This window comes from Staurois parvus, unplaced genomic scaffold (genome assembly GCF_062004578.1).
Source record: "Staurois parvus isolate SC_StPar_1 unplaced genomic scaffold, SC_StPar_1.0 ptg000186l, whole genome shotgun sequence".
Classification (NCBI taxonomy): Eukaryota; Metazoa; Chordata; class Amphibia; order Anura; family Ranidae; genus Staurois; species Staurois parvus.
In genome coordinates this window covers 11,079,003-11,096,878 of record NW_028317982.1, presented here as the reverse complement: position 1 = coordinate 11,096,878, position 17,876 = coordinate 11,079,003, and the positions used below count along the sequence as shown (strand labels likewise).

The window sequence follows — 17,876 nt, the reverse complement described above, 5'->3', positions numbered from 1 at the left end:
GAACCACTGATGTATTTATACATGTTGATCATATCCTCCCTTAATCTCCTCTTCTCAAGAGAGAATAAATTCAGTTCCTCTAATCTTTCCTCATAGCTGAGCTCCTCCATGCCTCTTATCAGTTTGGTTGCCCTTCTCTGTACTTTCTCCAGTTCCCCAATGTTCTTTTTGTGAATTGGTGCTCAAAACTGAACTGCATATTCCAGATGAGGTCTTACTAATGATTTGTACCGGGGTAATATGATATCTCTCTCTCTGGAGTCTATACCTCTTTTAACATAGAGAGGATTTTGCTCGCTTTAGAAACTGCAGTTTGGCATTGCATTCCATTATTAAGCTTGTGATCTACCAGAACTCCCAGAACCTTCTCTACCATTGATTCCCCCAGTTGTACCCCCCCCCCCCCCCGTATGTATGATGCATGCATATTCTTAGCCCCCAAGTGCATAACCTTACATTTATCAACATTAAACCTCATTTGCCACATAATTGCCCAATTAAACAGAGCATTGAGGTCGCCTTGTAAGTTGGAGACATCCTGTAAGGATGTTATTACACTACACAGCTTGGTGTCATCTGCAAAGACTGAAACTGTATTTCTAAACCCAGACCCTACATCGTTTATAAATGTTTATATTAAGAAATTAAGGGTCCCAACACTGAACCTTTGGGGTACACCCCTAACAACTGTAGACCATTCAGAGTATGAATTATTAACCTCTACTCTCTGAATACGATCTTTTAGCCAGTTTTCTATCCAACTAAATAATGATTTTTCAAAGCCTGTAGAATTTATCTTACACATTAGCCGTGTGTTACTTAAAATATTTTTTTCCAGCAAGAACTCATCTATGTGGTCTTTTATTAAACTCTCCAGTATATTCCCAACTATAGATGTTAAACTAACAGGTCTATAATTACTTGGTAAAGATTTTGACCCCTTTTTAAATATAGGCACCACATTGGCCTTACACCAGTCCAGTGGTACTATGCCAGTCATTAAAGAGTCCCTAAAAATTAGAAACAATGGCTTTGAAATGACAGGGCTCAATTCTTTATGCACCCGTGGGTGTATTCCATCTAGTCCAGGTGCTTTATTCACCTTTATTCTGTCTAAACATTTCTGGATCATATCAATTGTGAGCCAATGTGGATCATCTGGAGCTGTGTCAATACCACGACCATTATGGACAAGAACTCCCCCATGCTTCTTTGTATACACAGAGCTGAAGAAGATATTTAATAAACTTGCCCTCTCTTTGTTCCCAGTCACCAACTCTAGATTATTTTGTAAAGGGCCTACATTCTCGGACCTGACCTTTTTAGTATGAATATATTTGAATAATTTTTGGGGGTTTGTCCTGCTATCCTTTGCAATCTGTCGTTCGTTTTCAGTTTTTGCAGCCTTGATTTCCTTTTTACACATTCTGTTATATGTTTAAACGATGATAGCGTTCCTTCATTTTTATATTTAATAAAAGCTCTTTTCTTATTATTTATAGTTTTTTTTACTTTGGCCGTAAGCCACAAAGGTTTAATTTTTAGCCTTTTAAACTTGTTGCCCATGGGAATATACACTGCTCAAAAAAATTAAAGGAACACTTTGAAAACACATCATATCGCAATGGGGAAAACCATCATGCTGGATATCTATACTGATATGGACTGGGTAATATATTAGGAACATAAGGATGCCCTATCATTTGATGAAAATTAAAATTATCAACCTACAGAGGACTGAATTCAAAGACACCCCAAAAATCAAAGTGAAAAAATTATGCAGCAGGCTAATCCATTTTGCTGAAATTTCATTACAGCAACTCAAAATGGTACTCAGTAGTTTGCATGGCCCCCGCATGCTTGTATGCATGCCTGACAATGTTGGGGCATGCTCCTAATGAGACGATGGATGGTTTCCTGTGGTATTTCCTCCCAGATCTGGACCAGGGCATCACTGAGCTCCTGGACAGTCTGAAGTGCAACCTGGCGGCATTAGATGGACTGAAACATTATATCCCGGAGGTGTTCTATTGGAATTACAGTAGGTCAGGCGAGCATGGGGGCCATTCAATGGTATCAATTCCATCATCCTCCAGGAACTGTCTGCATACTCGTGCCACATGATGTCGGGCATTGTCATGCACCAGGTGGAACCCAGGGACCGCTGCACTAGCGTAGGGTCTGACAATGGGTCCAAGGATTTCATCCCGATACCTAATGACAGTCGGGGTGCCATTGTAGAGCCTGCAGAGGTCTGTATGTCCATCCATGGATATGCCTCCCCAGACCACCACTGACCCACCAGCAAAATGGTCATGCTGAATGATGTTACAGGCAGCATAACATTCTCCACGGCTTCTCCAGACCCTTTCACGTCTGTCACATGTGCTCAGGGTGAACATGTTCTCAACTGTGAAAAGCACAGGGCGCCAGTGGCGAACCTACCAATTCTGTTGTTCAATGGCAAATGCCAATTGAGCTCTATGGTGCTGGGCAGTGAGTACAGGGCCCACTAGAGGTTGTTGGGCCCTCAGGCCACCCTCATGAAGTCTGTTTCTGATTGTTTGGTCTGAGACATTCACATCAGTGGCCAGCTAGAGGCCATTTTGTAGGGCTCTGGCAGTGCTCAACCTGTTCCTCCTTGCACAAAGGAGCAGATACCAGTCCTGCTGATGGGTTAAGGACCTTCTACAGTCCTGTCCAGCTCTCCTAGAGTCATTTCCTGTCTCCTGGAATCTCCTCCATGCTCTTGAGACTGTGCTGGGAGACACCACAGCAAACCTTCTGGCAATGGCATGTATTGATGTGCCATCCTGGAGGAGATGGACTGCTTGTTCAACCTCTGTAGGGTCCAGGTATCACGTCATGCTACCAGCAGTGACACTGACCCTAACGAAATGCAAAACTAGTGAAAAACAGTCAGAAAAGATGAGTAGGGGAAAAAAATGTCAGTGACCTCCCCCTGTTAAATCATTCCTGTTTTGGGGGTCATCTCATGGTTGCCCATCTAGTGCACCTGTTCTTAATTTCATTAACACCAAATAAGCTGAAGCTGACTAACAACCCCCTCTGCTACTTAACTGACCAGATCAGTATCCCAGGAGTTTAACTGACGTGATGCTGTACTCTGATTAAAAAGTGTTCCTTTAATTTTTTTGAGCAGTGTATTTTGCAATGTGTTCTTTTTGAAAAACTACCATTTCTGCGTTGTGTTCATCGATGCCAATATTCCCTCCCATTGTAAGTTTTGGAGAGCATCTCTCAGCCTTGGAAAATTAGCTCTCTTAAAGTTGAGTGTTTATATTTTTCCCTTATGTGCTTGTTGTTTACAGCTAACAATAAATGAAATCATGTTATGGTCACTGCTATCCAGATGTTCTTTTATACATTAGTAATACGCTCTGCATGGTTTGAGATTACCAGTTCCAGCAGAGCATAATTTCTAAAGGTTCCTAATATATACTAAATGTTCATGCTCCAGCAGCATCACTGGTATGTCAGATGTCAGTGACATTGCTAGTGTGTGGCCCCTTTTTGTTTGTGGTGTACACATAGAGCGGGGAATGTGGTGTACACATAGAGCGGGGAAAGACTCTTTGGATCGGCATGCTAAAGAGTGTTATGTGGAATATAATAAGCTTTTTAGGGTAAGCAGTTCATTTTGAGAAATGCCCTAGATATGCAAAGCAACTGTCTTTTTTTGTGCTGAATAGCTTCCATTCATGACCAAAAATGCAACGCTGTTACCTTTTTAATTTTACTTTCAGAGATCTGAGAGAAGAGCTTGGTTCTATTTGTGCATGATCTACAGGCTGTTCGTATGCAATATATTTTGTGTTTATTGCATATTAAACATGTTTGTTGAAGCAAACAGTTCACATTTATCAGGTTTACACCCCAGTAGGAAGATGAGGGAAACATTTAGCATCTGTTTTGCCAAGTCTTTATGCCTTCTCTGTGTGTAGAGAACACAAATTCTTTCTATATAAAAAGGATCATGCCATTTTAATGGTATTTACACAATGGGGTTGATTTACTAAAATTGGAGAGTGCAAAATCTGGTGCAGCTGTGCAATGTAGCCAATCAGCTCCTAACTTTAGCTTGTTCAATTAAGCTTTGACAAGAACCATGGAAGCTGATTTTTGGATTCTATGAACAGCTGCACCAGATTTTGCACTCTCCAGTTTTAATAAATCAACCCCTGTATGTTAGTCCCTGATGTTTTCAGTACGCTCCTTGTGTACAGTATTTAGAGGATAATATGAGGCTACACTCAGCTTCCTATCACGCCTTCAAACTAATTTTATTGCAACAAGTGGCAGAGACACTTGGATTCCTTGCCTCTGATACATTTTCCCTACTGACATTTACTACATCTGCAGCAGAGAAAAAGTGACAAGGCCTGGAGTTTGACTTGTATCCATAGTTGCTGTGTAGTACATGGGACCTTTTGGAGGGATGATTCTGGCTCTCTTACACATGCACCGTGTCGGAGATATTTGGTTCTTTTGACAGCCAGCGCATGTGCTCTGAAGAAACGGCATAGCTGTGCTGTTCTTTCAGAGCACTGTGCCGTAGCCCAGGACTGCTGCACGCATGGGCAGGACCAGGGGCGGACTGATCATTCGAGCAGTCGGGCACTGCCCGAGGGGCCGGGGTCAGTAGGGGGCCCCATGAAATGCCCCTGGTACCTTTTTTATAGGCTTTTTTGAGTGTGGGCAAGGACACAGGGGTCCCATGATCCCCTATTGCCTGGGGGCCCTATTAGTTGTCAGTCCGCCCCTGGGCAGGACTGACGTCATCATGGCTAAGCCAGTGAGGAGGCCGAATCTCGCGAACCTGAAATGGAAGACCGGGTAAAGATGGAAGATAGCACACCGCTGGAGGGCTTCGTTTTAAGGTAAGTCCTTTATAATGTGCTAGTATGTGATGCATACTAGTACATTATGACATTAGCTTGAAGAAGAAAACTTTTTTTTTTTAGTGCAGTTTACTACTGCTTTTAGTTACTAATTTAGGTTTGTTTCATTTGTGACAAAATTAGTTTTGTTTAGTTTAGTTTTCTTTTCACATGTTTTTTAATTGATTTGAAGTATTGGATTGTCCTGATTTCATTGTAAAAAAATAGCAGGTTGTTAAGGAGCGGGCAGCCGGCTGGCCGCTGCATCCTTAACAACCATGACTCATCTGCTGACAGCAGAATGTGAACAAGTAGCGGTTTTAAAAATGAAAAAAAAGAAAAACAGCATGGGGTCTCCACCCCCCAATTAAGACCCTTTGGGTCTGGTATGCATTTCGAGTGGAACCCTATGCCAAGATTTAAAAAAATGGTGTGTGGTCCCCCAAAAAAACCCATACCAGACCCTTAGGTTTGATATGGATTTTAACCGAAACCCCGCAAAACCAAATTTAAAAAAAAAATGTCTTGTGGTCCCTCCCCAGAAAACATACCAGACCCTTCTACGACCATACTGCCCGGTAGGCCATAAAAGGGGGGGGGTTTCAAATGAGTGCGCTCACTTGTCCCCCCCTGCTTTCCTGACCAGCCGGGCTGCATGCTCTGATAAGGGTCTAGTATGGATTTTGGGGGTACCCCACACCATTTATTTTTTTAATTTTGGCGTGGGGTTCCCCTTAGCCATCTGTACCAGACCTAAGGGTTTGGTGGGGGGGGCATGCTGTTTTATTATTATTGTATTTAAAGCTGGCACTTGTTTGTTTACAGCTGACAGCAGATAAGTCATAGTTGTTAAGGACATGGCGGCCGTCTGGCTGCCTGCTGCTTAACAACCAGCTATTATAGAATCAATTTGGATGATTTTTTGCATTCAGATGCTTCAAACATCTGAGTGAAACAAATTGATTTAGTTGTTTTGTTATAATTTATTTTGGATTTGAATATTTATCTGAATTTCCATTTGGAACAAAACAAACTGCACATGTCTAGCTGCTACCATATGCCAATTATTTCACCTCTACTGGCATCTGGGCTTTAAGTTCCATTCACATTGTGCTGATGTGTCATGGTGTATTGCTGCACCTTAGAGGATAAGTTCATCTTTCAATAAAAAATAATAAATGAGCATTTTTTGCAGGGTAAAAAAATGTGCATTTATTTATTTTTTTGTTTTGGGAGCCTCTAAAGCATTGCACCAGCGATCAGCACATTGCTGATGCCATGCAGGTCTCCTGCAGAACTGTCAGTGTATTTGCTTCCTCATACTTTGTATGGGGAAGCCGATACTTACTGACAGGAAGACTCTAATGAACTACCACAGTGCTCACAGGGTCGTGATAGTTCATTGACAACTATGAGCCGCCAGCCACAAAGGCTGCCAGGACTTGTAGTTTTCTCATTCACAGAACACTGTGCAGAACCCCACACAGCCATTTTTTTTTATTGTATCAGTTAGCCAGGGGAGAAGATCCCTTGCTAGCTGTCACAACGGGGAATCGATGGGGTGCAGGGGCTGGTCTTTTCATAAAATGTTACATGATACATCAGCACAGTCTGAATTATTGCAGCACATGACAGCACACAGATGGTTCACATCTGTGCATTAGGGTGGCATTCAAAATGAACACCGTTACAACACACACAGAGCCATGTGCCCCTGAAATAAATAGGACCCATTTTCAAATTGGATAGATAAAAATTTGTAGAAATAGTGATCCCCCATTGCTAGAATGTTGCGAAGATGCTTGCATCAGAATGGGAAAGAAAGGGGATTTAAGTGACTTTGAACATGGTATGGTTGTTGGTGCCAGACTGGCTGTTCTGAATATTTCAAAAACTGCTGATCTACTGGGATTTTCATGCACAACCATCTCTAGGGTTTACAGAGAATGGTCCAAAAAAGAGAAAATATCCAGAGAGCAGCAGTTGTGTAGACGAAAATGCAGAGGTCAGAGGAGACTGAGCAGACTGGTTTGAGATGATAGAAAGGCAATAGTAACTCAATTAACCACTCATTGCAACCAAGATATGCAGAATACCTTTTCTGAATGCACAACACGTTGAACATTGAAGTAGATGGACTGCAGCAGAAGAAGACCACACTGGGTGCCACTCCTATCAGCTAAGAAAAGGCAACAGAGGCTACAATCTGCACAGGCTCACCAAAATTGGACAATAGAAGAGTGGAAAAATGTTGCCTGGTCTGATGAGTCTTGATTTCCTTAAAGATGGTTGTGCATGAAAATCCCAGTAGATCAGCAGTTTATGAAATACTCAGACTAGCCCATCTGTCACCAACAACCATGCCACATTCAAAGTCACTTAAATCCCCTTTCTTCTCCATTCTGATGCCTGGTTTCAACTTTAGCAAGTTGTCTTCACCACATACAGATACCTAAATGCATTGCGTTGCTGCCATGTTATTGGCTGATTAGCAATTTGTGTTACCAAGCAATTGAGCAGAAAAAAAACATGTTCCCTTTCTGTGATAAAAGTATCCCCAAACCCAATAATTTTGAATTGTTTTAAATCTGCACCTTTCAATCAATCAAATTATAAATGATTAATAAAAATGATAATTATCAATAAAATAATGTGGGTAATCCTCCCACAAAGATTTTTATCTAGGCACTTCCTGTTATGGGGTGACAACACCACAAGGAATGGGACTTACATTTAATTTGAAGTGTCTTTTGTGTTGGTATTGGCTGTTCCCTACCCCTGTCCCATGCTGTAGGGGTAAACAGATCTGAGGGACCTTACACAGGGACTCATCAAGAGTGCCAATTATGCCTGCCCTTTCTGCCTTCCTCCTCCTTCCTTCATAGAAGCTGTACTATAGCTTCCATGAATTAAATGTGCTCTATAAACCATTGATCTGGCTGTCCTTAATTCATAGAGTTCATTTTATTTAACTTCTAGAAATGGAGAGAGTGGAAAGGGTCGACATAGCACCCTATTAAATTCCCGCAGCACTTGAAGATTACAGCTGCGGGGGACAGAGGACAGAGCGTTTCAACTATCACAATCAGCATTAGCACAAAGCACTCAGATTAAATGTAAATAACATGCTGATGAAAAAAAAGTTTCACCTAAACGTAGGCATTAAAAATGGTGATTATATATTATGCACAGGGCATTAGCAAGCTAAACGAAATTTAGATATGGTTTGCATCTACATTCATTCTTATCCCCATGCTTCTAAATTCAATCACTTGTGGAAAAAAGAAAAAAATGACAGATTGACACATCTGACTAAGGAAATTTTGTCACTGTTCCCATGATGCAATATGAGCTTTTTTTTTCCCCACAACTTCTCCATCAGTCAGCACGATGTAAAGGAGAGGCTACACATCAGCACTGTTCTAGGTGTCAGAGAAGGGACTGCCCCCCACTGGATGGAAAGGAAATAAACATGACTGTATTAGATTCAGTAGCTCTTCATTTTGAAGGAATTGCCTGTTTTCTGATTTTCTTTAACGGTTCCTATAGACAGATCAGACACAGTCCATTGCATTTTATTGTATTATTCTTTTGAAAAATCCTTCATTTTTAAAAGAATGCTTCTTATAGAATTTATCATAACTGTATGTAAAACATATAAAAAGCATAAAAACTAATGAAAATACAGAGGCACAAATGGACTCTAGGCTAAAAAAAACTATTAGTATTTTGAAACTGCAAAATGTAACTGAACAATCTATGGTTGGGTATACTTTAAATGTGAATAGAAACAACATTTCATTCTTAAACATATTCCCTTCCCATCAATGTACAGTATATATAAGATGCATTGTCTTTCTGAGTCAGGGCCAAGGATTGGGAAATGTGTTTACTGGAATTGTGAATGATGTTTCTTTTTCAGGTGAGTCGATTAAAGGATTTTTCTGATTTAAATGAATGCATCCAGTCTTCTCTGAAGCCACTGCAAAAACAAATTTTGAGTAAACTGTAGGGGAGCATAGTGCTGACACTCAGTTCAGGAGGGGGGAATTCCTCACTAGCCCATTCCCAGCATTGGTAATCACCCCCCTGGTGGTAAGGGATGACTACATCTGGACTTTTAATCATAGAAAAATGTGATGAATAGGAACTAATTGGACCCTACATGTGGCCTTATTTTGATATTTCTATTAAAAAGAAGGAAACATTCTCAGAATTACCAGAGATGCTGGCTTACTCCAGTTTAGCTTCTTAAAATTGGAAGCAGTTGCTTGCACACATAACAGGGGGTTGTTTAAAGAGGTAACTAAACTGTGTCTGAGCACCACAAACTAAAAACCCTTTTTAAATAGTTTTTTATATTCAAAGCAAACCCATTCATGTCTCTATGCTTTATTTAGTAGAGAAATCACTTTGAAAATCACCCCCTAGCATTTCTAGCTAAGCCATCTTGAGTAAGGGCAGATAATTCATGAAGCAATTACTTCCTTAGCTCAGGCATGCAGGCAGGAGGTGTGCTTAGCCGAGAAAGCCCCTCCTCCAGATGCCAATGAAGACTCCTGGGAGTTATAACATCATTTTGGCCCAGGTCAGAAACCAGGAAGCAAATGAAGAAATATATAAAAAAAAGTTTAAAACAAGAAAATATGGTGTGTGTGTGTGTGTGTGTGTGTGTGTGTGTGTGTGTGTGTGTGTGTGTGTGTGTGTGTGTGTGTGTGTGTGTGTGTGTGTGTGTGTGTGTGTGTGTGTGTGTGTGTGTGTGTGTGTGTGTGTGTGTGTGTGTGTGTGTGTGTGTGTGTGTGTGTGTGTGTGTGTGTGTGTGTGTGTGTGTGTGTGTGTGTGTGTGTGTGTGTGTGTGTGTGTGTGTAATGCACTGCATAAATTGATAACATTATATAAGTAGCTGTAATAAATAAATAAAGATTGAAAGAGTTTAGTTCCATTTTAAAGGAGAACTGATGCATGCCATTAGACTGATCATAGATTATGTCATTTTTGTTTGTTTTTTTTTTTTCTAGTTTATATATATATATATATATATATATATTTAATAGATTCCCCCATCCACACATTCAAGGTGGAGGAAGGAATCCTCCCTGCTGTGCCTTTGTATTCTGATAGCAGGGATAGCTGTCAGAATACACTGATCAGTGCTGCAGCTGAATGAACTGAAATTTTCCAGCAGTCCCATTCATGAGAAGGCGATCATTAGATCAACTTCTCATGAACAGGAACAGCCATAGATGGATCAAAATCAAAATGAATGATGTATCTATGACCAGCTTTATTCACTAGGGGGGAAATATAGGAAAGAATGGAGAAGGATCCGGGGGTTCTAATAGATCACAAACTCTTGGCATGCAATGCCAAGCTGTAGCAAACAAGGCTAGCAGACTACTATTATACATTAAAAGGGGTATTTACTCAAGAGATAACACTATAATTCAACCATTTTGCAGAATTCTGGTTCTGCCTCATCTTGAGTATGCAGTTCAGTTTTGGTCCCCAATCTTCAGGAAGGATATCTTTGTACTGGGGAGCATCCAAAGGAGAGCAAGAAAACTAATAAAGGGGGCTGAAGAACCAAAAAATTACAAAACTTAACTTATTCTCTCTGGAGAAGAGGCGCTTAAGAGGGGATATGATTGCAGTATAGAAATCTTTCAATGATGACTGTAGCTTTGGGAGAAAGTTTTTTAATCTAAGCTCACTAAAGAAGACACAATGCCACACAATGAAGTTGGACGAGAAGTAGTTCAATCTAAAACTACATAAGGGGTTCTTTACTGTCAGAGTAAAGATGTGGAACTCCTTTCCACAGTTGGTGGCCTCAGAAGGGAGTGTTGATAAATTCAAAAAACAATTAGATATGTTTCTGTACAAACACAACATACAGGGATATGGGAATTTGTAGGAAAATTAACACACACACACAGGAGAAACTGGATGATCTTGTGTCTTTATTCAACCTCACCAACTATGAAACTCTGGACAGTTGAAGAAATTGATTAGTAAATGTGTGCCCATTCTTAAAATAGTAATTTGGAATATTGACATTAAAATGATTCTAAGGGCTTAGGTGCAGTTCATACCACATGCAGTCCAGTGCGTTTTTTCTTCTGCATCAAAAATGCATTGATAGTAGGTTACATGGTTTCCAATGGCATAGTCCACACCAGTGCGGTCAGTTCTATTTCCAGAAAAAAAGTTGAACTGTACTGGAACGCAGTAAAACGCACCAAAAACATACCGAAGCGCACCTAAACACACCAAAAATGCACTGAAACACACATTTCCTTATTTCAGTTAAAGAAAAAAGAGAGGGGAAAAAATTAACCGGAACACATCAAAAACACATAAAAAACACGAATACAGAAATGCACCCGGAATGCATCCGGACTGTGTTTCTATGGTGTGAACCGACCCCTAATGCATTGTATGCATTAAGTGATTTTGATCCAGCATTATGCCTGAGAGCAGCATTGCTGCTGCTCTCTCTATCTCTCCTCACAGACACAGACGCAGTCAAAGTCAATCAAAGCCTGTAAGGGAGGGGGGAACCATGCTGTGTGTGTCTATGGACACACAGAGCCCAGCTTGGGAGCTAGCCTGCATTGTCTGTCCCCATAGCGAGCTGTTTGACACAGAAGAGGAGGAGCCAAGAGCACTGTGTGGGGAGGGGGAACCCCAAAAGAGAAGGTTCAGGGCTGCGCTGCTCTGTGCAATGCAATTGCACAAAGCAGGTAAGTATAACATGTTTATTATTTTAACAACAACTTTACAACCACTTTAAAGTCAACAGCATAATTATGTACTAGACAAACCAGATTGGCCATCTGAAGATGTAATTATCACAGCGATTGGGATAATTTCTGTTTTTTACATATGCAAGCCATGTACAGACCATACAAATATGGACATTAGTCATATTGATGACATTCAGAACATTGGCCACTTATCCTGCCTTGTCCCATTGCCTTTGTGTGGGTTCCGTACCTTTTTTGCATGGCACCTAAACATGCCCATTCATGTGTAATGAGTGTCACCAGGTTGGCATACAAAATATGTAGCAGCTGATATGTGGAAAACATGCAATGAAGGAGGGTTAGCAGTGCAAGCAGAGAGTATTTCCCTTGAATTACCTTGAAATGGATGTTAAGTTTTTCAAAGTCTAAGTTTAGCAATTGTAGTAAGTTCCAATAGATTTCTGTATTCAGATGGACAATTTTTTAAATCTAATTGTACAGGAACCCAAACGTGCGAGGCTCACTTATGCTGTAACAAAGCTGTGAGATTTCTGTTTCTGAAGCAGATTGTAACATTGGTCACACACATTACAATCTTATTTTAACCATTCTGTCTTTTATTTTCACATATGTTGATAAGGTAGCTTTACTTGTGTACCATTCAACCTGACCTTAGTAGTTTGTGCAGTCAGATTGTGACCTGTGTGCCCAGCTAAATATAAAAATTAAATCAATCAGTATCTTGAATTAAATAAATGTATGTGTAATGGCTTTTGTTAAAATGTTGCTGTAGCTAAAGAAGACAATATATACTCAACAATCCCTGCTGCCTGTACTGTTAAATGCCATGCAATGATTAGCATAGCAGGCTGCATGCATGTACACTCAGGCATTAGGATAGTATAGATCAGGGGTCTCCAGGCTTTCTATGCAAAGGCCGAGTTTACTGTCCTTCAGGCTTTAGGGAGCTAGACTGTGGCCAGGGGGAGTAGAAAATCCCCACGGCATCAGTGGTAAACAATAGCCCATCATTGGTTTTAATAGAAGGAATAGTGCTTCATTGTTGACATCAGTGGGAGGAATAGTATCCCATCAATGGTGTCAGTGGAAGGAATGGTGCCCTGTGCTGTCCTACTAACGGTTAGCCAACAGGTACCTAACAAAACTTACAGAAGCAGCATTGTGTTTCATTCAAACACTGAATTTACTTCTGTGAATAGTTCTGTAAAACTGCAATACAATCACAGAAACTTAAACTACAATATGCTTGTATGCATGTCTCTTACAAATACATACAATGAACACATTTCTTGCAAACAGCTACCTACAAATAACACTAAAAACATTGAAATGCTATCTAGCTATGTATGTAACTTTAACAAACGCAATGAAAGAACTTACAGGCATATGTGTATCAAAGGGAGGATGAAGGAGACCTTCATTGGTAATCTTCTACAAGCTAAAAAGGCTGCAGTGGTTTATGGAAAAATCTTTATTCTTAAACTTGAGACACTTCCTGTTCTTGTTGAAGAAAATAATAAAAAGTGCAGTTGCAGTGAACACCCAATAGATGGCTCCCTATTCAACACAATGATGATATACAGAATAGTGCCCCATCATTGGTGTCAGTTGGAGGAATAGTGCCCCATTGTTGGTATCAGGCAAGCAAAGGGACACATCTGGCCACAGTTTGGAGACCAAAGGTATAGATGTAACCTAGGAAGAGTGAATTACAGAACAAATAAAACTTGTTAGGCAATGTTTATAAGTTCTGCCTGCTAGTGAGTGTCCATCAGCGACTACCAACTGTCCCCTGAATTCTCCCCCTGCATGAAAGGCTTGAGAGGACTTTAAACCACTGGGATATGATTTGCTCAGCACACCATGAAACTAACTTTTCTTCTTGTAACATAGGACTTTGTAATGGGACTCTCTACACTGCTACGAGGAACAATACAAGAAAAGCTTAACTGGGCTTTTAATTTATATGACATCAATAAAGATGGCTATATAACTAAAGAGGTAAGCACCACTATTTCTGTATTTTATTGACTGACTATAATGAGATAAATAAGAATTACACTACGTCTGTAATACAAATGAACTAGCTTCAGCATTCGGCTCTCATGAATGAGGAAAATGTTTTGTGGTTAAAGGTACATTCAAGCCAGAAATGAAAATGACCTGCTCAGGGCTTCAGTTTTTTCATCCAAGCATTGTTTTATTGTTCCAGTCCAAGTTAAAGTAAATGTAAACCCTAACAACATATGTCACTTATTTGAAGTGAATTGATACTACAAATAGTATCCTGCATTTCCTTTGTGTAGTGCTTACCCCCAAAGGAGCCACTGATGTTTGGGACCCTTGCCCACCATGTCAGCAACTTTCCTAGCAATGCCACACCCTCTGACAACCCAAGGCTGAGGGGAAACTGTTTATTTGGGCAAAACACAGCAAAACAATAACCACAGGATGTAAAAAGCAGTAATAAACATTTTAACAAATACACAGTTAAACAATGATGTGAACCAGTGACTTTACCCCTAATCCGTACACTAAGGGGGTCCTGACAAGGTGTCTAACAGTCTCTAGCAAACTCTCTTCCACTAGCCAGTGTTCCTATATGGTTTCCCAGGTGGCAAAACAGTTCTTTTAACTAGGTACTGATTTTGGGAATGCTATGCTACACAAGCCCCCAAAAAAGGTCCTCAATGTAAATAGGACATGTGTAGCTCAATAGGACATGTGTAGCTCAATGTAAATAGGACATGAGAAGATCAGTTCAGCTGTCAAAAAATAGTCTGACAGTGTTTATAAATAACACTTGCTCAGACTAAAGTAAGATACAATATAACAAATAGTTTTTTTGTATCATTCTGTTCATTCATCTGAAATTTAAAGGGACCAACTTCAATCTGCAGCTGATGTCAGTTAAAGCAACCTGACAAGGAAAAACCTTTTTTTTTCTAATAAAATGTTCCTCTCTTTAACTCCTAGTTTATATATATATAATAATAATGTGATGAAAATAACTTGTGAACACCTGATCACTCCTAGTCCTGCCAACTGCTGTCTGGATTGACAGCACTGCCCCTGTTGCCGAAACCCTCCCATTGTGAGCTGCAGTGTCTGACAGGGGAGCATTGTGATGATCAGGGCTTTTTTTCTCAGAGAATAGGTACCGGAACCCCTTTCCGAATCCCCATGTCTCTGCTCCTCCTTGGTTCCACCCTCTACCCACCTCCCAGTACTGCTTCTTTTAGAGAATACAGAATCATGTATCATTTTGTGGCATTTGTTCATGATAACAGGAAAGGCAGTAAAACAAATCCCCTGGAGCTAGCACCAACAGACCCCTACCCCCCCCCCCCCCCAACAATAATGGACCCCCAAGCGACAATTGATCCATCCCAGCAACAATAGACTCCCAACAACCAGCAAAAGTAGACCCCTCCCTCAACAGGTAATCCTTTCCAGCCAGGAAGGACCCACCAGCAATATAAGCACACAAGCAACAATAGATCCCTCCAGCAACAATAGATCCCCTTTAGCAACAATGGATCCCCCAGCAGCCAGTATCAATTGACCCTCCAGCATATCTTACTAATACATACATTCAGTGCTGAAAGTGCCGGAACTGTGTTCCCTCACATTCCCCCTGAAAAAAAGCCCTGGTGATGATAATGAGAAATGGGCACCCCAAAAACTGTGGTGTGAGAGGTCCCAGGGCATCCTTGTTTAATATTCAGAAATCAGCATTGACATTTTTAAGAATAGGGACTAAGAGCCAGTATACCTCCACAACCAGTGACCCCCCCCCCCCTTCATCCCAGGACATGACTTAGAAATACACAATTTTTCCAGCAAGGCCATAAAACCTGCTTAGCTCAAACCTGTTAATATATAAATCTGTTAATAACTAATTGAATGCCTTAAAGAGGTTCTGCACCATGTTCAATACAAGGACACTTACCTGTCAAAGGATACAGCGCCAACCTCACCTGAACCACTTCTTCACTGGTCTTTGGGTCCCCAGCGCCGGCATGTTAAATGTGGGAAACCAGCTGTGACAACTTATGGCGTCACAGCCAGCTTTCCACTGCAAATGCGTGAGCCACGCTGCACTTTGTGAATGGTCCCTCAGCCTTCTAGGAACTATGACATGTTCCAGAAGGTTGCAGGTAGAGGGAGAACTTCCGGTGGAATCAAAGGTGATTCGACAAGAAGTGGGAGTAGGTACCTAGGAGGGCTTAAAGTGGAACTTCCTCTTTAGGGTGAAGTTCCGCTTTAACAGGAAATCTGGAACAGAACACTACAATATGTCAGTGTTTGCTTAATGTTGGTTCATAGGAAACATCCACCAAGGTTATCAGCACACTGAGATCAAGTAAGGAGGCAAAATTATTATTTAGTTGGGCAATTGTAACAAGTAACAAGCAATGAGCAGCAGAAAGACATTTGGCTTAACAGTTCCAAACCAAGATGGAGTCAGCATCTCAGTGACACAAGCATCACAAGTGCAGAAGTTATCAGCAATATTAGCGGCACATTGGAATAATTCTGGCCCTTAGGTGTAGAGGGGTGGCTGTATAAGCAGCAGTTGGAAGAGCTAATACAACCCCTTAGTCACAGCACTAGAGTCTCGGGAATAGCGGAGCTGGCAGCAGTGTCCCTAGTCTGTCCCTCCTCATCAGAAACTTCTGCTGTCGGCTAAATACTGTAGTTGTCCCTATCCAACATGGACCCTACCCCTACTTTACCCACTTCACAACTACGTGCCAACTACAGTGGCAACTGCTATTTATTAGCATTCCACTCACTAAAGATGGTTTCTGAGGTCATCCTGTGTATCAGTGTCCAATTGGACTTCTGCTCCCCTGGTTACACCTATGCAAACTAGAACACTGTTCCTCTCCTAAACCATTACCTCTGTACAGGAGTCAGCGACACATCGCCACGCACAGAGGAGAGCGTAAACTGCACCTGTGTGGTCCTGTGAGTTGGAAAATCTTTGTGCAGGGTGAGACTGACAGTGTCATTGTGTATTGTGTCACGTGTTGGTGAAAGTGGCCAGGGACATTGCATTCATCACACGCATGCAAGACACAAATGAAGGAAGATCTGGCTTAGTAAAGAAAAGTGAAGTTTTGTTTTGTTTTTTTTGGTTTACTCTATGGGGTTTGTGCTTGTCCACATAATGTTAATTTTTATCCAGTCTTATTATTCATATCAGCCACACTGCACTGTGAATGGGACACCTCCAGCGTGACATCATCACAGTGCTAAGATGCTGTCTGTGCTCACTTTCTCTTATCATTAAATGCTACTGCCTCCCACTCGGAGTCTGCTTTCTTCTTTTGCATAGGACAATATAAAAAATAGATTTGCCACCAGTGTTTTGTTAAGTGCAATTCTTTAAATACATATTTTTTTAGGTTTGAGTAGAGTTCTGATTTTTGTGTTGAATATTGTACATTACATCTGATTGATGTCCATATGGGGCTTTATATAAACAATGTCTAAAAAAAAAAAACCTGCCGTGTGCCCTTAGCAATCCGTCAGTTTATATTTTTTAAAACGTAACCTACATAAGAACCATGACAACTAATATCTGATTTCTAGCTAACTGTGCAATAAAAAACTGCATTTTCTGAACTGAGGCCTATCGTAATTAGAGAATGTAAAATAAATCAAATAAATTGTGTATTAACAGGAAATGCTTGACATCATGAAGGCAATTTATGACATGATGGGCAAATGTACTTATCCCATTGTTAGGGAAGATACACCAAAACAACATGTGGAGAATTTCTTTCAGGTAAGGACATCCTTAAAATCCCTACGACAGTAAAATAGCAATACTACTTAGAAGAGGGTATGTTTGCACTGGATAATCGTGAATCAGATCTTGGATGGGGAGAAAATGTAGCAAAGAATAGGAAGGGAGGAAGAAAGGGCAAGGAGGGAGAAAGCAAGGGGTGGGGGGAAGAAGAAAGGAAGGGTGAGAATTAAGAGAAAGGGAGGACAAGGTAGAGAGGAATAAAAGGGTGAAAAGGGAATGGAAAGGAAAGAAGAAAAATAAAGGCAGAAAAAGACAGGAAAGACAATAATGAGAAACAAGTAATAGGAAAGAAAGTAGAGGCAAGGAAAAGAGAATGAGAAAGAAAGGAAGGGATAGAAAGAGGAAGAAAGCAAAGGCGTAAAAGAGGTGAGAAAGAAAAACAAAGGA

General features: G+C 40.7%; 1 protein-coding gene across 5 annotated transcripts in view; it reads left to right on the top strand.

The window, feature by feature from the left end:
• The window catches only part of KCNIP4 (potassium voltage-gated channel interacting protein 4), an 892,326-nt gene that overhangs the window by 869,039 nt on the left and 5,411 nt on the right, over positions 1 to 17,876 (top strand). For all 5 annotated transcript variants that reach the window (XM_089677479.1, XM_089677484.1, XM_089677483.1 and 2 more), the window contains 2 exons: positions 13,562 to 13,669; positions 17,361 to 17,465. In XM_089677479.1, coding sequence (XP_089533605.1) covers positions 13,562 to 13,669; positions 17,361 to 17,465 — 213 coding nt within the window. The remainder of the gene's footprint in view (positions 1 to 13,561; positions 13,670 to 17,360; positions 17,466 to 17,876) is intronic.